The sequence below is a fragment of the Python bivittatus genome, unplaced genomic scaffold, assembly GCF_059951505.1.
Source record: "Python bivittatus isolate LINGU-HERP-01145 unplaced genomic scaffold, Pbiv_v1 ctg000980_np1212, whole genome shotgun sequence".
Classification (NCBI taxonomy): Eukaryota; Metazoa; Chordata; class Lepidosauria; order Squamata; family Pythonidae; genus Python; species Python bivittatus.
The window spans coordinates 8417833-8442799 of NW_028277125.1; the positions used below are offsets into that span (position 1 = coordinate 8417833).

Sequence of the window (24967 nt, forward strand, 5' to 3'; positions counted from 1 at the left end):
GATTGCGAGGTAATCTCTAAATTAGAGCTCCTAGCTTTCATAGAATAATGTGAGCATGCTGGGGATAAAATTGGGCTTCGTTGTGGCATTCTGGTGAAATGTGCTAAAACTGGCCAGTACTGTCTTTACTTTAAGCAGAGAATGGAGGGTATGGCTATGATTATTACTGATAAGCTAGTCTAGCCCCCAGTCTTACTAAAACAGTGTTATGTGAAAGCTTCAACTGATGAAACTATGATGGGCTGTAGAGGACAATATCTATGGGCCCATTTAGTGATGACCATAGCATATGGAAGATTGTGACTTGAACTGTGAGGAGAATAAAAGGTAAACATCCTGAATGAACTAATGAATTGAAAGAAAAATTAATCTTGTGTGTGAAACTAAGAGAAAAAAGAAGCAAGTAATAGATGTGAATGAAGGTGGACTGTTCTTGTAGAGTGTAGTTGAACACATGCAGGGAAGTGTAAGTGTAGGTTGAATTATGAATGAAAGGGCTAAAGAATATACCAGAAAGTATAGGTGTCATCTAAGGTGCTGTGGATACATGTGAAAGTACTGTGGGAATCCAAGAGTGCTTGCGGTGATATTAGAAGTATGTTGGTTGAGGCCATGATGAATTTTTGTATGCAGATTGTGCCGTATTATTGCCTCAGAACTCAAACTGTTTGAAGTGAACATGAAACAGAGTGTATGATCCCACAGGAAATATACATCTGAAAGTAAATGCATCTAAAATCAAAGTATTGGCAGGAAAAAATAAGTGAATGGTTGCTGATTATTCATAAATGGTAAAAAAAACTAGATCGAGTAGATTAATTTTGGTGCCTTCGTAGAATGTTTACTAAAGATGAGAAAATGGATGGAGAAATTTTAAGACATGCAAATGCTAGTAGAAAGACACCAAGTATATTCATTCTGTTCAAAGATGATTAATAAAAAAATGTTGAAGGAGTTTTCAAGCTTCTGGTTGTTCTTAAGCTGCTATCCCATTTTTTAGATCAGAAACTGAAGATAAGGGTGTTTTTTTTCCTTATCACCACCCATACAGACTTGGCAAGAATTAGATTAGGGATTACCCCATTTAACTAGACAGCATATGTTATTTTTTATAATGCTCTAAATTAGTCATACCCCTGTGAAAGCTGAAAACTAGAAATGGAGTACTAAAAGCAGTGTCGATTAATAGAAAATAAAGGCCAATCTGTACAAACATTTCATCCTTATCACTGTGTATGTCTTATTCATAAGCACTTCTCAATCTCTCTCCTTGATGTAATTTCCCTGGAACGTTCTGGTTTCCCCCACTGTCCCACCACAGATTTTTTGATATATATTCTTTTCATTATAACCGTTAGCTTCTCTTTTAATTGGTTTTACGATGTGTTTTTAGTTTTTGTATGTTGCCTTGAGTTGCTTTGCAATCTGATGGCTTATAAATTGAATAAATGAATTGGTACAACTGGAGCAGTGACTTAAAAATGAAAGGGGCTCTAATGTAGATTCTGGGCTTAACAGAGTAACAGTAATAAACTTTGCTGTTTTTTAAAATCTCCTTGTTTTTTGTTTGTTTGTTTGTGGGGGGGCGGGGACAGTAACCAGTAAATAGAGATAAGATTACTTCTCGGCCAAGTAAAATTCCTAGAAGGGCTGCTGAAGTTGTCAGAACAAAATCAGTTCAACCAGTTTTGCACTGTTCTGGTAGCATGAATGAATCTGAAACACCTCAAAATTTATGGCACTGCTATAGAGGGAAACATATAAGTTAATGGCCAATAATTTTAGGACCTCACAGTGAGAAAAAGACATTGGAGGTTTAAACCTGCCCTTTTTTATCTCAGCCACCATCTTGACTATTTTGACATTCCCCCCCATGGATACCCCAGGTTGAAATGTCCTTTTTTTGTATCTGAGCATTCATGAATTTAACTTAGGAAGGATTAACAGAACACACACACAGAACGCTTAACATCCAAGAAAGGTAACACTTTCCTACCTATGGTACCACCTTTAGAACCTGATGGATACTTCTGATCTCTGCTAGGAACAAATATTTCCTGGGAAGCTGTGCTATAATATCTCTTGTGAGGGTAGGGTTCCAACTTTTGCTGATCTCTCAGCTTCGGTTTTGTTCTCTACCTACTGAGTTCTGCTCTTTGTTTTTGCACCAGTTTCTTGACCTAGCTCTGCCCCAGCCAAGTGATGCATACCACTCTTAGGCTCTACATCAGTGATTCTCAACCTTTTTGAAGCTGCCACCCCCCTAAGGAGCGGAAAATTTTTCAACGCCACCCTTTGTGAAAATCCTGTAATTTAGGGTATCCGGAGCAGGGGGGGAGTTACTGAATTATAAAAGGCAAAAATTTTAAGTAATTTTTTTCAGTAGACTTACACACCAAATTTGTTTGATTTAAGTTGATACTTTTGCCCTGGAAGGTAATTGCATTCCTTTTATTAAAATTTAAATGACTAATGCAAAAAAAAAATGCTTAAATGCTCTTTTATGTAAATACGTTTATTTCAAAATGCTGTAAATACGTTTATTTATTTTTTTGATCCTCATTTTTTTAATTTTTTAATTTTTTAATTTTTAATTTAATTTTTTTATTTTTTTTGCAAATGCTTTTTTAATGTTTAAAAATTCTTTATTCTTAATTAGATAATTTAAAAAAACAGCAAAAAATACGCTAAAGGAGTAATATCAATGAAACATGCTTGATTATGTCAGTGGGATGGTTGTGCTTGATGGTTCAGAGCCATTTTCTGAACGTTCGGTTCAATATTGTTAGAGAGATGAAGGCGCAAGTCCCCTCTTTCCACGATTTGGAGTCGACTTCTCTTTTTTGTAATTAGATCAGTCATAGCACTGAATCCTTGCTCGACAAGGTAGGAGGAAGGGAAGGCAATTAAAAATTTTTTGATGATAGTCCACAGTCCTGGGTAGAGGCGATTGATGTTACTTTGAAGCCAAAATTCTGTGAGACGATCACCATTCTGGAAGCTGGCTTTCAAAGTTTCATTCATTGAAAGTTCGGCCAATTCCTCCTGAATCTGAACCTCTGCTGTCTCAATATTCATAAAAGGGTTCATGACCCATTGAGGGACTTCCAGGGACAAAATATCCTCAAAACGCTCAGAAAAGTCCTTGTGCAAAGACTCAAGGTGTTGACAGTAAACTTGTGTTTCATCGAAGGGGATTTCACTGATCTTATGCAGATCTGACAAGATTGGAAACTGGCTGAACTCACTGCGACCAAAATTCTGCTTCCACAAAGTGAGTTTTTTAGGAAGGCAGAAATAACAGATTTTGTTGTGATCAAATTGAGCTCTTCGCCTTGAAGCTGCAAATTAATTCCATTGAATTTTGCGAATGAATCGGCCATGTAAGCAACATCAATCTTAAATTGTAGCAATCTGTCTCTCAGAGCTACATCTTTCTCTTCGAGGAACTCAAGTACAGAGTCGAAAAGATTCCAGAACCTATTGAGGCAGGCGCCTTTGGAAAGCCAGCGAACCTCGGTGTGTAGAAGCAAGCGATTGAATTCTTCATCGTTGTCCTTACACAGCTGCCCGAATAATTGATTGTTGAGAGCATTACTGCGAATTTTGTTCACAGCAGAGATGACATATTGTAATGACTGATGCAAACGGTCACTGAGGTTTTTTGCAACTAAATGCTGTCTATGAATCACGCAGTGAACAGCTAAAATACCTGGTACCTCTTTCTTCAAAAGGGCGATGAACCCACGATGACGACCCACCATTGCAGGAGCTCCATCGGTGGCAACAGACATAATGTTCGCCAGAGGAATATTTTTCTCTTTAAAATAAACTTTGACAGTATTAAAAATAGATTCACCTTTAGTATCTGCAATCAAGCTTCTTGCAAAAAGCATCTCTTGAATAATTTTTCCTTCCTTCACAAACCGGACGTACGCTAACAGTAAAGCCTCATTAGTACTTGGCAAGGTTGATTCATCAACCTGAAGAGAAAATTCGGTGGGTATCAAAAGTTTGCATAAGGAAGCTTCAACATCTTCAGCCATCTCATCAATTCATCGTCGCACTGTATCATTGCTTAATGGGACATTTTTTATAACATTGGATGCGGCTGGATGGTGTAAAACCGTTTCTAAAACTTCCTTGACAGCCGGCAGTATCAACTCTTCGCCGATGGTATGAGCTTTCCCCGATTTAGCAATTAATTTTGATATAAGAGGCTATCAAACCATCGTCGCATTTTTTTGATGAGGTTGCTAGTAACCCTGAGACAGACGGTGCCTTCAGAAACTTGTCCCTGATGTTCGTGAAAAACGACAAATCTTTATTTTGTTTGTCAGGATGAATTTTTTGCAGATGCTCCTGCAAACGAGACGGTTTCATTGCCTCATTAGGTAACACTTTGTTACAAAGTAAACACCTGGGTAGTTGCGAGTTCGACGGCGAAGGAACAAATCCGAACTTCAAGTACGTGGAACTGTATTGACGACACTTCTTTTTATTAACCGACATAGTTGGTGGCTGCAAAATATGATGAGGGAAAGATAACTATTTCTCAAAATTAATAATTCACGACCACGATAAAGAACTAATAAGCGCACTTACCTAGCTGACTGGCCAAATAAACAATGAAAGTAAATCGAAACTGAGGGGAAAAAACAGAAATGAAGCGAACGAAAAGCAACTCAAGAAACACGGGTCAAATCAAACATTCATATTGAAAGGACGCTCAACGCACGCACTGCGATTAATCGTGCGGGAAGACAGCTGACGCACGCGCTGCGATTAATCGTGCAGGAAAACAGCTGACGCACGCGCTGTGCTGGTTGGGATCGGAGAAGAATCGTAGTGTCGAGTTCTTCAAGGTCAGCCTACCTAGAATACAAATTCGTCTCACCATTCTTAGAAGTGCGTGAGGGCAGCCGTCGCGTAAGTTCGTTTTATTGCTGGTACAAATGGTGTAAACCAGATAATCGATTTAATACATTTTTTGGGGAGTTTTAAAATTAAGTTCGAATGCCAAAACATGCTCATCACCCCTCTACCGCCCAAAACATGCCCACCGCCCCCCTACCGCCCAAAACAAGTTCACCGCCCCTCAGCATCCTCCCACTGCCCCCCCAGGGCCGGTACCTCCCCCGTTGAGAACGAGTGCTCTAGATAAAACATCATATCAGTAATTCCCATGTATAGAAACTCTTGTTCTCTCTGGGCACAGGCAGACCACTGTGATACAGTGCAGTCTACCAATGCAAGGGTCAGCCCCAAAGGTGCTTTTTTTCAAAAGAGCAATAAACTCTGACAGGTGTGGGAGAGGCGTGGGAGGGTTCTCCTGACACTCTGAAGAGGAACAAGGCCCTCCTCTGTGGCTGCCATTCAGGGTAAAGTCAAAGTCATCTTTATTGTCATTGTACTTCTCGTACAACGAAATTAAATGCCACCCCAGTGCAGCTTTAAAAATATAAAAACCATAGAACACATAAAACACATAACACACATAAAACACATAAAACACAACCTTCACATTCCATATTGCACAACCCCTGATGCTGCATTAATACTCCACTATACAGTAGAGTTCAGTATAGTTACAGCTCTAAGATAAAAGCTATTCTTCAGCCTATTTGTCCTTGTTTTCATTATCCTGTACCGTCTGCCAGATGGTAATAGTTCAAGGAAAGAATGTCCCGGGTGGGATGGGTCCTTAAGAATGTTTTGAGCCTTCTTAAGGCAGCGGGAACTATAAAGTTCTTCCAAAGAGGGGAGAGGGCAACCAGTGATCCTCTGGGCAGTGGTGGTAACCCTCTGGAGCGCTTTCCTATCTGCCACTGTGCAGTTAGCAAACCATACACAGGTGCAGTAGGTCAAAATGCTCTCAATGGTACAGCGGTAGAAGGTCACCAGCAGTTTTTCATTCAGTTGTTTCCTGAGAAGTCTCGGGTAGTATAATCTCTGCTGGGCCCTCTTAACCAAGGCTGCAATATGAGCGCCCCAGGTCAGGTCCTCCTTTATGGTAACACCCAGAAACTTAAAACTGGCCACCCGCTCCAGTCGGTCTCCATTGATAACCAGGGGCTGGACATCTAATCTATTCCTTCAATAGTCCACTATAAGCTCCTTGGTCTTATTGATATTAAGAGCCAAATTATTGTCTCCGCACCACGAAAGCAGCCGGTCCACCTCATCCTGGTAGGCAGACTCATCTCCTTTGGAGATAAGCCCCACCACTGTTGTATCATCTGCAAATTTAATGATAATATTGCTGAAGTGAGTGGGGGTACAGTCATATGTATAAAGAGTGTAAAGTAAGGAACTCAACACGCAGCCCTGTGGTGAACCAGTGTTGAGAGTAAGAGCTGAGGAGATAACCAGCACAGAGGAGTGATGTAGGTTGAAGCAGGAAGGGGCAATCGGTAACGAGCAAGGGAAGGGCAGTGCCACCAGTGAGTGGCCATGACTGGCAGTACTTAAAAAGTAGCTGATAAAGTAGGCAGAATGGTACCTCCTTCCACCAAGTAATAAGATCCATAAAAAGTAGATCGTTAAAAAACATATTGTTGGCAGAAGCTCAATTATATTCCAATTTAGCTGTTGTATTTTGATTTTCTCATTCCATTCTGATGATTAAGCCCAAAGTAGGTTCCTCAAGCTAGCTGCTGAGAAAGAGATTGTAAAAATTCAGACAGAAAGGCAAGATATGATGGCAAAGAAGAGAATATGAGATCAACTTCTCTTATTGTCTGGCTTCCATTGAAACCATCCTATTTGATCAGAAGAAGTCTTTGTCCAAAATGTTGATCCTACTTGTCAGAAGCCCAGCTTTGTTTTGTCTGAGGGTCAACTTTAGAGCAGAAATTGAATATTGATAATTTCATCTTTATAGTCTCTTATGTTGGTGAAACCTGAAATCAGCCTTGGGGAATTAATCTCCAGGCACATGTGACTTAAATCTTACTAATGGCATGAAGCTTCATCTATACCAAAGAACTCTGTTGAGGTTAAGCAGAGCACGTATTTCAAATTAAATTTCAGAAAATTATGCGGTTGTTATGGTATAATATTTCTCAGGGAAAAATGTCAGCTTAAGATTCAAATTCATCATTCAAAACACATTTAAATCTATTCTGCCTTCGTTCACTGGCACATATTCATGTGCAATATTTGCATACACATAAAATTCACACAACCCATTGACTTACTCCTCTCTCTCACACAATTGTTATATACACAAGGTAATACTTGACTGATATTTGTATAGTTCTGCTATCTCCTTTCTCTGCTTTGCTCTTTATGACCAACAATGTACAAATCAAATCATGTCCAAACCCATCCTTTTCTAATCTGGAGCCCTTCAGATGTATTGGGGCTGTATGGCCATATTTGTTGAGAACTTGCCATTTTAGCACATCTGGAAGGTATCAGAGTGGGAGTGGGAGGACTTTCCTGAGTTTGTCAACTTCAGCAGCTGGAATGTTGATAAACATTCTTTAACAGTTCTGCAGTTTGACCCAATATATTGAAGTAAGAGTTCTTAGTGCCAGTATATATGATGATATTAAATAGTGAGTCTTCATATAACATTGTTCTCTTTCCTTTTTTGAATTATGTGCTTGTCAGGAGCAGACTGACCAAAAAAAATTTTTTTTTTCTTCTGCAGAATTGTTTTAATTTCATGCCTCTTTTAACTCTTTACAATTGGAAGGCTTGTTTGTGTGATATGTAAACTAGAATAGGAATTGTAAACTAGAGTGGGAACCCCTTCCAGAAATTCCAGTCTGCTTCAGGAAAGTATCAGTTGTTTGATTGTAGAATGTTGCATGAATCAGCCTTTCAAGGTAGATAGGAAGCAGACACTACAACACTACTGGAACGCTATTTAATTGTTATAGGTTATAATAACAGAATCTTGAACACCCATAGAAGTTCTCTCTTTCCCCTATAATTCAATACCTTCTGGTGGCATTTCCCAACATAAAAAGATTTTTTATAATTATCTGATTAATGTGATATGTGAACAGCATGATCTCACTTTCCTATGATTTCAGGATCCTTAAGTTACAAAAAAGAAAAAAGGACAAATACCCAGTGTAAGTGAATTCAAAGAACTCTTCTGTCATATTAACTTACTATTATCATTAGCCTGGATGAAACACCTGGACGTAATTCAACAGTTATCACATTAATGTTAGGAAAGCATTGTTGGATCCGTCCCCAGGTCTAACATTCTGGATCATTTAGCACTTGATAGATGTATCTGTGAAGTTCCAAAACAGGATAGGAAGTTGTTAATGGGGTATCAGATATCCCATCATCTGAATCCCTTTGATTCAACAAATGATGTGCAACCATCAACCATAGCCTCCATCTCCATGCATTTGTCTGAACCTCTCTTAAAACCATGACTATCAACATAGCTGAGGGCAACAAATTCTTTAGTTTGTGCATTGTATAAGGGAGTACTTCCTTTTACCAATTCTGCAAATCCCCACACATTGGTCACTTCCACATTGCATCTTTTTGCATTCCCAATTCCTCTAATGGAGCTTAAAGCAGGCCTGCCAATCCCATTTGGTCCTGCCAATCTCAGAGTGCTGAGAACATGCTGAGAAAACCATGAATCACTTAGGGCTCTCCTTCCAGCTGACCAGGAGAAGGGTGCCAGAAAATAATTCACAGTACTGCTGATGCTGAAGCAATCAAAGACAAAAATCCCTGTACCACTTCCCCACAAAGGAAAGATATTACTAGCAACCCCTCCAGCCCCATTTGAAATGCATATTTAGGCTGTAGGTGTTTTGCAAACAAACAAAACCCTGAGCATTTAGAAGAGGGCAAAACTGCCTGGCTACTAAACAATCATTCTTTCTGTATTAAAAATGCCACTCAGAACTTGAATGAAGTGTGATCAGTGTTGCTCCCAGGCACTTTTCCCAGCATCTCTAATCACGATTGTAGGCTCCAACAGTGGTTGTTTAAAGCAACACAGAGATGACCTTGAAAAAGATATGCAGACACCTTTAGCAAAACATGAAGACAAGACAGCATGAGAAAGAAACTTTAAGTTGCCTCACTTTGAAGGGAAGGGAAGGAAGAGGAAATGTCAGATTCTATTATTATTGCCTATATTAATAATGTGGAGTTCTAAAATTTCTGATGGTGTCTGTTACCTGACCTGGCTTACCTGAAAGGGCCAACGTGCTGAAAGTGAGAAAGGACAGCACTTTCTAAACAAAATACATGCCTTTGAAGCTACAGAAAGTGGAAATAGTTCTAAGGGGACTTCCATAGATAGAATCTTGTCAATTTTACCCTTGCTTACCCAAGCCACCATTCCCCTTAAAAGACCTGATAGGAGATCTGACGCTCAGGAGCCAGGAGGAGTTCAGCTGTCACATTTTAGGATCACAGAGATCCAGAGCTGCCTCTGAACTGGCAGAGTCTTCATACGAAAACATCCTTACTTCCAGTGGATGAATATAAGTTATAGTATTATAAGAGAGGGAGAAAAAAAAAGTCCACATTTTCTATACCTACTACTTCTTCTAAAACTACTATTACTATATGATAGATGATTTTACAAACTTCTACTATGTTTCCCATCCCTGTTTTTGCTCTAAACTAAGGCTATTGTTTTTCTTCACAGAAAAGCCATGCTAGCCCCATACTCATTTCAGCTGCCCTTTTCTGTCCCCTTTAAAGCTGCTTGTTATTCTTTCTGAGGTGTGGTGGCCAAAACCATATCCAGGATTCTAAGTGCAGCCATACCACAGATTTATATGAGGTTAAGATCCAGTTTGTTAAATGGGTGTGTGTGTGAATTCATGGAAGGATTCTTCTTTGCCACAGATCTGTGTAAGGGTGTTGACATGATGGAGCATTTGTAATGCCTTGTGATAAGGCATTTGCCTTTTTTATCCCTTTACAACCAGGAAATGATAAAATGCAGCAAGAATTCTGAAGGCACTGCTGAACTTGAAGAAGCTTTAGCAACAGTCCTTGATATCATCAAGTCGGCAAATGATTCCATGCACCAGATAGCAATTACAGGCTATGAGGTAGGCCTTGACTAAATGATAGACTGTGTTGCTGAAGTCTGATTTCCAAACCATGGAGACGCTCGAAATCTTGCTGTTTTCCTTAAGATAGGGATGTTATAGGCCTTCTTCAGCTCTTCTCAACCTGGCTCTCTCCAGGTGTCTTGGAGCTGTGATTCTGAGAATTTCCAGACAGCATCTAGAAGATACCACATTGGGGAAGACTGTCTTGGAACAGGATATATGAAGGACTGCTCTCCCTGTTTTTGTCTGTGTCCCAATTTTAAGATGCTATAATTTCATGGTTTTAAGATATTACAATTGTCTATTTTTTAATATTCTATCATTTAATGTTTGCAATCCTTTTCTCGTTCTCTGATTTGGGATTATTATGACAAAACTGAAAAGCAAGTGCAACTTCAATGAAGTCCAATTGCTCTTTTACCACATTGAATATTAAGGTATCCATATTAACATTTTTCTTCCCACTCACATCATAATTTATAAATCTAACCCCATTCAATTACACTTCAGTTATGCAATAGAAATTCCTTATACATAGGTAGTACTCCAAATACTTTAAATTTTTGGATCCAGCAGCAACTCAGATCAGTTCAAAATTCTGTTTCTGCTGGGTGACAAAAACAGAAAATACCTCTGAAAATATCTAGGACAAAAAGAACAATAACTAAGGAGCCAAAATCCTTCTGAATATAAAAAGGTATAAATCTTCTGATATGTGAGATCTTTAGGATGAGGAGGAGATTTGGGATTTTGAGAAAATATCCCACTTACCATATAAAATGGCTGCTGTGGGAGCTGTACATACATGAAATGGCTGCTGTAGTGGGCCCACTTGATAAAAATAATATCCATTGCCCAAAAAAGTAGATTAGTGAGCAAAAAGATGAGGAATGGTACAATAAACTGAATAGTAGGTTGTGGTGACACTTCCAGACATAAAATTAATTCAGTCCAACCAGTCTTCCTGTTCTTTCAAGATCACCCTCAAATAAATACTACTTCACACATATCCTTACTCACATTCTATATCCAACACATATCCATACATTCTCTCCAAAGTTGGGTTACCTTATAGTCTCCTTAACCCCTCTACTGACTCTGTAGCTTCTCCTACCCTATCCAGTGTCCCCACCTCTTCTCCACTGGATCTCTCTCAGTCAGTTGCCCATTGCCGCTCACAGGCCTTGCCCCCTTAGCAGGCAGTCCTCCCCCCACCCACCCCCCAAGAGCAGAGCATGCTTCCAAATGTCCACCATCTTTATTGCCTAAGAATGTCCATGTGAAGCTTAGAAGACAATAAAGATCATGGGAAGCCTTTTGCTTTAACCTATCCTTCCCCATTTAGAATAAATAAATATGCAGCTAAAAAACTAAAGGATAATAGGGCACTTCATTGAATGCAGTGATGTCTCTAGACACCACATTGCTGTGACACAAGCTTTGGTTTACTGCATGATAGAATGAACACTACTCCGTGAAACCTTACATCTTCATGCAATTTAAGCCTGTGTAGGTGTTTTTTTATTGTTTGGGTTGGTTACTGTTCTCTACTGCATGTCTGAAATCTCTTTCTTAATGTTGATTCTTGCTTTTAATTCTAGCCTTTTTTCCCAACAACCTTAGCTTCAATATAATTTCATGCTTGGTTTCCAGATAGATAGTCAGACTCTATTGCTGCAAAAACAAGAAGTCTTGGGCCCTATAAACTTTTATTTATTTATTTATTTATTTATTTTAGAGACTGCCCAGAGTCATTTGGAGTTGGGCAGTCTCGAAAATAAATAAATAAAAATATAGAGGGCCCAAGACTTCTTGTTTTTGCAGCAGTAGAGTCTGACTATCTATCTGGAAACCGAGTATGAAATTATAGTGAAGCTAAGATTGTTGGGAAAAAAGACTAGAATAAAAACTTGCTTTATTCTTGTATTCCTCCTGTCCTGTCTCTCTCTTCATATAGGGAGATGTGCACGAACTTGGTAAATTGCTCCTTCAGGGCTCTTTCAACATCTGGACAGATCACAAGAAGGGACACAACAAAGTAAAAGATTTGGCCAGGTTCAAACCAATGCAGAGGCATCTCTTCTTATATGCAAAAATCCTACTTTTTTGCAAGAAACGGGAAGAAAACACAGATGGTCATGAGAAGTCTCCTTCATACAGCTTTAAAAATTCTTTGAAGGTAAGCCCTTTCTTATAGTGGAAGGGAGAAAAGGTAGAAATCCAAGGACCGACAAACACATTTAAATCAACAAATATATCAAAATACCAAAATGACGCATTGGAATGAACGTAACACTTGCCCTTTCCTTGCAAAGGGTTGCAGCTGAAAAAGCCCTCATGTTTTAGAGAAGGGAGCCCTGGTTTCAGTTGCTTTCATAATATTTGTTTTATCTACAAATAAAGCTAGTGCAAATAGACTAGAGGTAAGTTGCCTTGGAAAGATTTGTATCCTGAAAAGATAAAATACGCACAATGGCATTACAAATAAAATTCAAACACAACATGCTTACATCAGACAATTAAAAGAAGTGATTTTCACATCAATTCTTCAGATTTAGAGCATGGCCCTTCATACCTGCAAGCTGATCCTGCCCATGCTAAATTGAAAATTTATATCTAGCCTTCTACCTCCTTGTCTTGGTTAATTCTGATCAGTGACACATCCCAAAAACAAAGGAGTGAATTCTAGTTTTAGGATTCCCTCTTAAGAAATCTTGGGGTTTCTTTTTTTAGTTTCTGACTGTGTAACCATCTGTGTACATTGTGTATATGATAAGGTTACTTAACTTATCAATTAATCAAGAAAAACAAAACTTGGAAATGTTTTTTCTTGATAAACTCAATGAATCAATTGGCAGATAAAGATATAGGCTCATTCTACTTCTTCCAAGGACAAAAAACTCAGCAGCTTCTTCATTTATCCTAGAATTTCAGGAATGTCCATTTGTCAACAGAATTCAAGGGTATACCTTTTCAAGCACGTTGAAAGGAATAATGACAATGATAGATTCAACTATCACCCTTGTGGAACAGTTTGACATGCAGATGTAAAATATCTCAGTTTCTGTACCAAGAGGAAAAAGCTTCATACCAAAAATAAAAATGAGTTTTTCCAATCACTATAAAAGACAAGCTTACTTGGGAAATAGAAAAAATGCACTGATACAGGATGCAGGATAAGTGGCTTGAAAATAACACTTGAAACAAAATTGCAGATGGATTCAAAATTTATACCCTAAAAGACTAAAATAAATTGAGCATGAATAGCTTAGAAATGTAAGCTGAAAATGATAGAATAACATTTAATAGAGACAAATGCAAAGACCAACATGTGCAGGTATAGGACATAGGGTCACATAACTTGGTAATACTGTTTGTGAAAAAGATCTTGGAATAACAAGCTGAATATGAACCAGAAATGTGATGTCATTACCCCAAAAAAAGTACAATTTTAGGCTTCATCAACACAGCATAGTTTCCACATGATGGGAAGTCATGATTCCATTTGATTGATCAGATCTTCCCTTCAGAATTGTGTCCGTTGCTAGCACCACTCTTTAAGATGGATTCAAACAAACAGGAAAAGGTTCAGAGAACGGCAGTGAAGATGATCAGGAAGCTAAAAAGTAAGATCTATGAAGAAACATTGAAGAAATTGGGAGGGAGAAGAGAAGATGGTGTTGGATATAATAGTTCTCTTCAAATATCTGCAAGAAGGTCATGCAGAAGAAGGGCAAGATCTGTTCTCCATCATTCCAGAGTTCAGGATGCAGAATAATGGATTTCAATTACAGGAAGGCAGATTCCAGTTGTTTTTTTTTAAGATTGCAAAAGACAGAGCAGTTCAACAGTGGAATCACCTTCCCAGAGGTGTGGTGGGTTCCCATTCACCAGGTGTGTTCAAGAAGAGGTAGGCAGTCATTTGTCTGGGAGGCTTTAATTTGCATTATACAAAGCAGGAATTACACTAAATGATCCTTCCAGCTCCACTGTAGCTAGAGGTGCTTCACCCAGGTATCAGCAGCTTTGCTTCTTATGACATTTAGAAAGGAAATGGCCTGTAGTTAGCAAAAGCTTTGCTACACTAGAAGCAGCAGCTGTTGTCCATAATGAAGCATCAGCCTTCCCAACTGACTCAGCTGTTGAAGTACAGAAGATCATAACCGGAGGCCCCAGAGTAATCCCAGAAAATCTTGGGTGTAGTCTTTCCAAAGTTTTTAAGACATGTCAGTCTTCAATGTGACAAAAGGTGTAAATTACCAGTTGAAGGCACAGTGAGTGATCTTCACCTTTTTGGCTGGACGCACTTTTCCCTCTTGCATGCTATTGATAGCAAACTGGTGGATGATACATTGCAAAGTCCTAAAAGCTGTTTCCTTACAGTTCCTTGAAAACCAGATTTTGTCCATCCCGCACTTCAGACTGGGCAACAATTGGCTGAAGACTCTCCCTGCAAGCTTAGCACCATGTTAAGCATCTTTGGACAGTGAGGAGGAAGTGGAGGAATCACTGAATGGATTTAAAGTACAATATGAATTACTTGCATATGGGAGAGGTGGTTTATTATTTTATTAAATACAAAAATTTAAAACATAAGGATGAATGAAATCAAATCCAATATAGTCTTTGTCCTGGCCTCATAACATACTTTGGGAGTGCAGCTCTTGGCATACCAAATGTAGCTGTTTGCTCAGAAAAAAACTACACACGTGTTTTAGGCTAGAACACATTATTCTATACAGGTAAGCTTACGTTTACTTTCAGGGCAGAGGCTGAGAGAAATCTGTATCCAAGGTTTCGATATCCATCTCAAAATATTAAGAAACAAAACCTAGCAAATAAGCACACCTTTGTAAGCAGATCTTTATTGATCGTGGCTTCTGGTCAAATATATACTGTTGCAGAAAGAGCACTGCAGAAATATGCCCTTAATTGTGCAGTTATAAATATGGTATTTCTATTTCCAGTTTTAATGAAGATGAAATTGCAAGGCAGAATTTGCCCTCATCCCTTCAAAAATTACTCTCAGAGTGCAGTCATGGAGAATATTCTACTCAGAAAGAGATCCATTCTTTCTGCAGCTAAATGTAGAGAGCCCAATGTAAGGAATATCAACTACATGTCCATTTAATATCTGATGTCATGCTACCATATGGTAGAAGATTTGAAACTTAAGGTCCAGGATGTGGCTGGTTTCTCACTGTTATTTGGAATTGCCTTGCTTCTCCCTTTTCCATCCATTTGTAGAAAGATTCCATCAAAACTGGGAGGTCAAACAAGAATACACACATACATACAAACATGATTTGATTATGTACCATTAAGTTGGGGTCAACTCTTAGCCACCACATAGATCTTTTCAAGGATGACCTGTCCCCAACTGGCCCTTCATGTGCACCCATCGCCGCTGTAACTGAGTCCATTTATCTTGCATCCTCTTTTTCCTTCCACCTTTCCCAGCATTATAGATTTTCTAGAGTGGTGTTTCTCAACCTGGCAACTTTAAGATGTGTGGACTTCAACTCCCAGAATTCCCCAGCCAGCATGCTGGCTGAGGAATTCTGGGAATTGAAATCCACACATCTTAAAGTTATCAAGATTGAGAAACACTGCTCTAGAAAGCTAGGTCTTTACATAATGTATACATACACACTCGAACACAATAATGGCAACCCTGAGATCTCCAGGATCTATCTCAGTTTAGAACAGCTGCCAGATTACAAATCAAACAGAACCTGGAGAAATTTCTCCAGATTTCTCTTCACTACTATTGATTTTTTTTTAAGGCGAGGTTACCCTTAACAGACTTCCAGGCTCCCATCACATTCTAGTTTTAATCTAATTGCCTCTATACTGCTGCCAAACATTTTTTTAATCCCGATTTCTTCTCACAGAAGGACATTCCAGAACTTCATAGGTTTTGTGGTTTACGATTTATATCATCACAGGCTTTAAATTCTAGATGTGCAGAGCAATGTCTGCCTAAGCAATAACTATGGACTATAATGAAGTGGAAATCAGAACAATCTACATAAAGTCAACCAGGGAATGTCATCTTCTTAAATTTTAATTGATTCAACATTCTCCCCTTTCATTGTATCTTCCTGACATCAGGAAGGCTGAATATTTGTTTGGTAGGTCCTTGGAAATTCAGCATTTTCCTGACTATAGTTTGCTTCTGTACTACCTGTGGCATAGTGAGCGTAGTTAAGAGGCTACATTCCTTGTGCCTTTCCCTGCTACACTTGTACCCCCCAGGACTGAATGCTAAGGCAACCTTTAAATATAGGCAGAGTTAAAATATTACCCTGCCTGGGTGCCACACTATAAATCCCCATTGTTGTAATGTCAGATATTATTGCTGTAATTTAAGGATTGCATCCTTCATGCAAAACAACTTCCAAAGTGGGGCTTGGTCTGAAACCCCCATTAGGAACTTTTTCTTGTCTCCTTAGGACTCTAAACTGACCTTTTACTTCTTAAGGAGAAACAAAACTGTACATGAGCATTCCATGGGTCATTGATACCAAGCAGTGACAAGACAAGGGGTAGGGCCACTTACAAGCTGGAAACAGATAGCTTTCGTGGAAAGGGAATCAAGCTGCCATCTGAGTGGACTTGGCTCTGTCATACAAGCTGAAGGCCTTCCTGTTAAGGAGGTTCTGCATGTTGTAGTGGTTTCACGTACAGTGGTACCTCAGTTCACGAACTTAATTCGTTCCACGACTCTGGCCGCGAACCGAATTGGTCGCGAACCGAATCAAATTTTCCCATAAGGTTCAATGTAAATACGGTTAATCCGTTCTGAACCATATGTATTTTTTTTTTAACCACAAAAATATGAAACAAAGTACAGTACAGCACAGAAGAGAGAGAACGCTAACCTTGCTTGAGGCGACACCAAAAAGCTTCACAGCAAGTGTCTGTCTGCGACCGCGATCTCACCTACAGGAAGCCACGACCACGTGTCACAGCAGGGAAAATGGCCACAGGTCGTGTTCGTCACCCGATGCAGAGTTCGCGAACGGAAGCAAAGTTTTGCGAACGGTGCTGTTCGTGAACCGAATTGTTCGTGAACAGAAGCGTTCGTGAACTGAGGTATTACTGTACATGTGTCTTTAAGGCGAACTAAAAGGAGCAAAATGCATTGTGATGGCCAATGATCATGTTCTGCATTCAAACTTCTCTTTCAAACAGATGAGCACTGTTGGCATTACTGAAAACGTCAAAGGTGACAATAAGAAATTTGAGATCTGGTACAATGGCAGAGAAGAAGTTTATATTATTCAGGTATCACAGATTGTACTTTTCTTCATTTCCAGTTGTTGTTTTCCTGCTAATGTATTTTTGGTATTATTGATTCTTCTGGAATTACAGAAGGAGAAAATAAGAGTTAGGGCCAAGGCAAGACTAAAAAGGGAATAAGATTTTGCTTCCTCCCTTTGTAAGATTAATATTTGTTTCCTAGCCAGTAACTCCTGGTTCAAATTTTGTTGCAACTACCAATTCATTGAGCAGCTTTTGACAAGGTACTCTGCAGTAAAGATACCCTCAAGCAGAAGATGGAAGTGTGCTTAGACTTCCAGGGGGACTATTTTGCAAGGATCAGCAGGTGAAACCCAAAGGGATAAAAATGGTTAAATGAATAAATAGGAAAGGAAGGAATGGGAGATATATTAGATGCAAAACTTCCTAGCAGAACCCTTGCCTGAATTTCTTGCAATTGTTATGTATCCTGTTTTTCAGGCAGCATCTATGGAATTGAAGAATACTTGGGTGTCAGAGATTAGGAAAGTCCTAACAGGACAACTGGAAGCTTGCAGAGGTAAGACGCTGTATGAAGGTGATTGTAGCTGTAAAACACATCAGTACTGCACATTCTTTCCTTTTCGGAAAGCTGTAGAAACATGTTCCAGACTGCACTGGAGTGCATCAAGACACCACAAGAGGATCAGTAAGTGTGCCAAAAATATATATAAATCAGTTGTATTCTTAATCATCCCTTTGAACCCACAGAACAAGCACAGAGGGGTCTGTGTCTCTCTCCCTGTATGAGAGATGCAGAATGCAAATACACCCTGGTCTTGTGTTTTTCTGATCAACCAGGGTATATGTTAATTTTGCTGCATCTCTTCCCTGACTGGATCATTCTGTCCTTTCCGTGCAATGATATGGAATGCTGCTAGTTACCATCAACCACCCTACATTAGTAAACCCTGAACTGTACTTGGAGCTTGACTTCTTGAGAGTCTACAATGGCCTGGTTTTTGGAGATAATGGGTGAGCAAGAGGGATGCAAGAAGTCTGAATTACTTGCACCCAGAATGGGGAGCCCATGTTCCAGAAAGAGACCAATTAATTTGTCTCTCCAGGGATTTGGTAGAAGCAGGAGCATAGCAATCATTCCTGTTTTTCTTGTGAAATTCAACAGAAGGGAGCAGGGAGACACAAACTATGGAGAATGGAAAACTCTCACAAATTACTCCATCCCCAACTACCGTCAGGGGTGTCTGCAGGAGCCAAAAAAGTCAAGATGGCACTTATGGCTGCATGATCAAAGCCCCACCCCTCTTTTGCATGTGTTCCTCATGTGATACATCTTAAAACGTGATGGAGCTTTCATTGCGCAGAGGCCACCCTGTCTTTTTTCATGCCTGCTCCAGATGCCTCTGATCTAAGGTAATTAAAAAGTCAGAAAGAAGAAGAAGCAGTCTTATTTCTAAGCTGCAGAGCATTTTTTTAAACAGCTATCCCAAGATTTATTTTTAAATTTTATTTGTGCGATGTTGCTGCCTCCTTAATCAAAGCAGGCTTCAGGCAGTATGCAGATATTTAAATATCTTTACAATAAAACAACAACAATAATCACAATAACACTAAATCCAAACTTAGGATAAGGCAAATGGTTCCACGGTCATCTGTCACCAATAGCCTTGAAGAACTTTCAAGTTTTTAATAGCATCTGGAAAGGCATGGGAGTAAAGGACACTCTTATCTCAGAGACAAGCTGTTTCAGAGTGACTGCCCACTTTTGGGTCCACTGATCCGAGGGGACATTCAGCAGGTGTCTCATCACCCAGATCAGACTGGCAGAATACATTTTAGAAAGATGGCCTCTTAGTTATCCAAACCTTGAGTTCTGTAGGGCTTCAAATGTAGTGACCAGCATCTGGAATTGCACTGGCGGTCCTAACGACACTGGTGTGACACGGCAGTGCTGCACAGGCCGGGAAGTATGTGGGCGGCTGCATTTTGTGTCTTCAAGGACAGCTCAATGTAAAGGCAATTACAGCAGTCTAACCATGAGATGACAAGGATGTGAAGGACTGTCTTCAGTACATCTTGAGGTGAGGCCCCCAACTATGCCTCCTGGCCATAGCTTCCACCAACTCTTTATACACACACACGCACACAATCTATATACATGCAATATATATTTCTATACAATAAAAGTATAGAAAATTAAAGAGAAAACATGAAAGAACAAAAAGAAGATAGAAAAAAAGAGAAAAAGTGAGAAAAATAAGAAAACATAGGATTATTACTTCTGCCCTTCTCTCCACCAAGGAATTGCCATCTTAATTCCCCTCCCCACTTTAACTCTTTTTAATCCCCAAATCCATAAATCATCAGTTCAGTCTTTCCTTCTTTCAACAAAATGTCCATAAATTTCCACCAACTCTTCAAGGTGGTTAATGCTATGCTTGTGTGTGCAAATGTGTGTGCATCCTGTCTAGCCGTTTTTCCTCACTTCTCACCCTAGCCCAGACCACCTTCTCTGAAATGAAGCTACGCTCCACTCTTCTTCTGAGGCAATACAGCCTCATGAAGCTGCTGAGTTGATTTTTCCCTCCCCTGTAGACACCAAAGATTTCTATTTTGTGGAGCACAAGACACTATTTAAAACTGTTCTCTCCCATGTGTTCCCTCCACTCCCTACTGTTGAGCCCAGCCCAGCCCTTGGGACATATGTTTAGTCAAACTGCAGCTGCTCAGATATTCTGCATTGATCTGACTGCTGGCTTGATTCTGTACCAGCTGTGGCAAAGTGGGAGGAGGGTCCTCTGTGCCCTTCCTGGCTACTTTTATCCCCCAGGAATTAATGCTAAGGCAATCTTAGAAATCGTAGGCAAGGGATCGGTATCATTAAGATATCACTCTCCCTTGGCTGGTCTGAAATCACTGTAAAAGAAATTCCCACCAAGTAATCATGATTCGTGATAACTGCCCACTGAATTTCCATTTTTTCCCTCAAAAATAGAATACGTTTGGCCAAATTTCAGATTGGGGCTGAGAAAAGCTCTCCATTGCTCTAACCAGTATTTTTCAAACTTGGGAACTTTAAGATGTGTGGACTTCAACTCCCAGTTAAGAAGGTCTAGGCCCTTGAGAAATTCGCAGTTCAGAAGCATCTTATAAGCTACTTCTGGCTCAGTTGGCCTTTCACCTGTCTTGGGAGGGATCTTTTCCAATACTCCATAATTGGAACTCACCTGCTAGGCTAACCAAGGAAGAACATGTTGTTCCTCTGATCCAGGAATTGTCATATTTGCCTTTTTATAGCTGCTCCACCAGCACTCGTGTTTTCTCTCTTAGCATTTCCCATCTGATGGGAGAAAGTCCCCAAAAAACATGTTTGAGATACTAAGATCTGCTTCTTGGAGATGAGTTTTTACTGTTGTCAAATGGGATGAGTGATCCTCCCAACTTGGACTGAAAATGATAACGATAATCCTTTAACCGTTCTTCATAGCATTTAGTCTCTGAGCCCCTCGCCATCCTTGTCACTCTTCTCTGCACTCTTTTCAGTTGCTCAGCAACCTTCTTGTATTCTGGCGACTTAAACTGGACACAGTATTCCCAGTGTTCCCATGAACTTGACGCTATACCTCTATTGATGCAGCCCCAGTTGCGCTGGCTTTTTTGGCAGGGCAGCACACTGCTGGCTCATGCTTAATTTGTGGACTACCAGGAGACCCAGTTGTATCCTTTCAGCCAGAATTCTTCCAGACAGATTCATAGACACCCCTAACAAGGTGATTCTTTGGTAGTTTTAACTTCTTTCTTCTCCGCTTTCCTTTTATATAGGGAAACAATAACACCATTTTTCCGATTGCCGAATAGACATGCAGTTTTCACACAAATATTAATTATGTCGCATAGCCATTCCATTAACAAACCCCACTCATATTTTAGCATTTCTTCCTTACACCATCAATACATCCCAGAGCACTGACAACTTCTTTTTCAACATTTATTTTCTTGTTTACTAACATTTATAGCATTTGCTTCAATTTCAGCCTTCAACATATCTCTGTTATCACAAATCTCTAAAATACTCCTTCCAACATTTGCTCAGTCTCTTTTCATCCAAATAATTTTCATTACTCTTATTTTTAATTCAATTTGCTCTTCTAGAAACTCCTTATTTAGTCCTTTTCTCCCACTTCCCAAACAGTTTTTGCTCTTCCTTTTCTCTGCCTCATTTAATCTTAACCATTCCTTACTCTCTTTGATTGCATCCTTGGCAACTATCTTTTTTTTATCTTCACACACATTATATAATCCTTTCATCCTAATTTTTCAACAGGTTATGGGGAAAGGAAAAAGGAGATCAGGATTCCTGCTGGTAGGAAGGACCTTTTACACACATACACAAATTGTAATGGTATGTGGGAGTGACCTTGGGAGACAGGGCGAAGAGACACCGGCAAGGGAACAATAAGAGGCAGCTGAGCCTGCAGCAGGAATGGGGATATGGCAAACATCTCAAAAGGGTCCCTCCCTAGTTTCTTGGGCTGCAAAGGTGAGGGGGGAGAAATGTACTTTTGGACTTGCAAGATTCTGTTAATGTAACCTTGAGATAGAGCTAGTACTCCTGGGTGTGCTTCTTATCTGGACTATCTTGCAAGGCTGAGACAAGTAGAATAAAAAAGTAGCAAGGACAGAACAGCATCATATAAATTAATGAAAATCCTCCTAATTGATTCTAGCTCGTTGTTTCCCTAGATGACCAATTTCTTCTGATTCATCAGTCCTCTTTCCATGATGGGAGTGGTTGGTCCTTTCCTGGCAGAGGCCAGCTGGAAGAGATCCCTCTTCTATTGGAGATTCCCTATGCCTATTATGGAAAATAAGGAACAAAGGTTCCCCCCCTCCTCACCAGCCTAACCCTTTGGAAAAGCTCACCTGACAAGGGGGTGGGGGGGAGAGAAACTTCTTCCTGGTTGATTGCACAGAGTTTGAGTCTCCTGGGTTTTGCTATCTCTAGCTGCTACCTAGAATGATTGATTACCTCTTTCATTTCTGACCCCTGGGAAATGTTTCTCTCCTGACCTACAACAGCCTATCTAAATATACCTTAAGAGCTATTCCACCCTTGTGCTCGCAGAGTTCCTACTTTTGAGCCCAGCTGTAGCTGTTTGGAAATTCAGCTGAATCAACATCTTATTAAGCTATCCATCATGACCTCCATATTTTTTCCTCGGTTAGTGTCAGTTGATTGGGTCAGTTAAATCCTTTGTGGTGTCCCATAGTACACTTAACCCCCAAATTGTCCCAGTTAAGTATGTCATGACAACAGAGCCATTCTCTATGCCCATAAAATCCAATGCATTTAAATCTACCTTACCTAGTCAATTTCCAGGATAAACTATAGTTTATGACACTACAATTTGGGCATATATAGGTGGTTTTTCAAATATAGAGGCTGTGAGCCCCACAAGGTAGACCAGACTAAGAAACCAATGTCATTTGGTCAGGACTATTTTTATTGTAACAGCTATAAAAACAGAATCTTGTAAATCTAAATGTGCTTCCCCTCTCCCTCCCTTTATCTTCATGTGAATGAGAGAGGGGCTTGTCTGAAACATTTTCTCAAGATAGTTTCTTGGAAAGGACTCAAGCCCCTCTTATCTGATTATTGCCTTAACAGTGGCTCTTCCTCCCCTCCTTCAAGGCCATTCCCTATGCCCTCTACACCAGCCAAAGTCAAGCATAAAACATGTTGTAGATCATGTTTGAATATTGACAGATGTTGTAGGCAAAGCAGTCCTACTTCTGCATGTACCATTGCATGATCCAGCCCAGTGATGCTTTTAATAGTGGTCTGAGCTTTTCTAGAAGACCCTTGGCCAAACTATGTATTGTATTAGACAGCAAACAATAACAGTTCACTGCCTCTTCCCATTGGGAACAAGACTGCAGGGTCCACCAACTGTTTCCATGTTAACTTACAGTGAGTGATGTACTTTTTTTACCCATGGCAGAATTAGCTCTGGAAATTTTCCAAATATGTTGGAAAAGCAGGAAAACATGTTGGGTTCCTGAGCCTACTTGCCCTGCCAAGGACAGAATATTACAGCAAAACCAGACCATGCATGTTGCAATTCAACAAAAAATAAATGAGTGAATTTAAACCCTTCCAGTGCCAGGAGCTATGGGTGGTGAGAAACAAATTTCTCATCTCTGAAGGATCTTGAACTTTCAGATTCAAAGCCAGGCAACTGTTCCTATCTCTTCCTCTCCCCCCCCCCCCCAAGTTTAGGTCACAAGCTGGAAACTGCAGCTTCCAGATATTGTTACCCTGCAAATCCCATCTTCTCTGGTCATCTTGGGTGGGCTGATGGGAATTGGTGCCCTACCAAATCTGGAGGGCCAAAAATTCCCCAACAATGGTACATGCAATGTGGAAAAAGCCATACATGTATGTTTATCAAGGAAATGAAATGCTTTTCTCATTACCACACCACCTGGAGAATAATAGCAGTTAGTTAAACTTTGACATTTCTATTATGGATGAATTCATAGATAACCTTGAAGAAGGTATGCAGAAACAGTTAAGGCAAAATAGGAGATAACTCAGTCCTAGAGAAGAAGAAGATGTGAAAAAGAAACTCAAAACAATCCACCTTGAATGTGTTTGGGATAAGAGGGTGCCAAAGGAAACTCTGTCAGGCTTTTAAGAATCGATTATTATAATACCCTTCAACAATAAAGTAGAATTCCTGTAATTCTTGCAGTGTCTGTTTCATGACTGTCAACTTCAAAGGACTGACATATGGTACTACCACCATCTAGTAATTTTTCCTAGGAATATACCTGTTAAAGAGGGGCTTCTCGGTCCAGGATCAGTGACTTTCACCATGTGGTAATGATTTTTGCCCCAATGCCTACCGTGATGGAAGAAGTTATTGAAAGATGACTAGGTATATTTTATCATTATTATGTGGAGCACTGAAGTCCAAGAATTCCGTGGAGATAAAAATGTATAGGACAATCCACCATCTAATTCCATCATTATTTTCCTTTCCCCACTATTCATAAAGCACTGATTGGACACTCAGCTGATTCATCCCTTCAGCTCATGCTAAAGTTGTAATGGTGTGATGGAATGGAATTATGAAGGCCAAGCTCAGGGAGACAAACATTTTCTTAGCTCGCCAGAACCGTGTGGGAGGAATAAGAGGATGAGACCGGCACCTCCCTGAGGAATTCACACTGTTGTGGCTGGAGGACTTTGGGAACTGGGGTTTTAGTCTGGGAAGATTGATGTCAGGCCTAGCCCAAGGAACTCCAAGAGACAATGCCAATTCAGTCCAGCTATGTTTATTAGCTACAACCTCTAGGAAGAATCTGCCCAGACTAAAACCCCAGTTCCCAAAGTCCTCCAGCCACAACAGTGTGAATTCCCCAGGGAGGTACCACTCTCATCCTCTTGTTCCTCCCACGTGGTTCTGGCGAGCTAAGAAAATGTTTGTCTCTCTGAGCTTGGCCTTCATAATTCCATTCCATCACAAATGGGTAGGGTATGAGAAATGCAGTGTATTATTTATTTAACAAATTTATATAGCCATGTATCTACTGAAGTAGCTCTGGGTGGCGAATAAAAGAAATAAAAATGCAACAGA

At 39.9% G+C, this 24967-nt stretch overlaps 1 protein-coding gene across 1 annotated transcript in view; it reads left to right on the top strand.

Annotated features, from left to right (window-relative positions):
• MCF2L2 (MCF.2 cell line derived transforming sequence-like 2) overlaps positions 1-24967 on the top strand; it is a 216995-nt gene that overhangs the window by 157458 nt on the left and 34570 nt on the right. Inside the window, exons 21-24 of the mRNA XM_088131892.1 lie at positions 9930-10055; positions 12016-12237; positions 17256-17348; positions 17805-17883. Coding sequence (XP_087988018.1) covers positions 9930-10055; positions 12016-12237; positions 17256-17348; positions 17805-17883 — 520 coding nt within the window. The remainder of the gene's footprint in view (positions 1-9929; positions 10056-12015; positions 12238-17255; positions 17349-17804; positions 17884-24967) is intronic.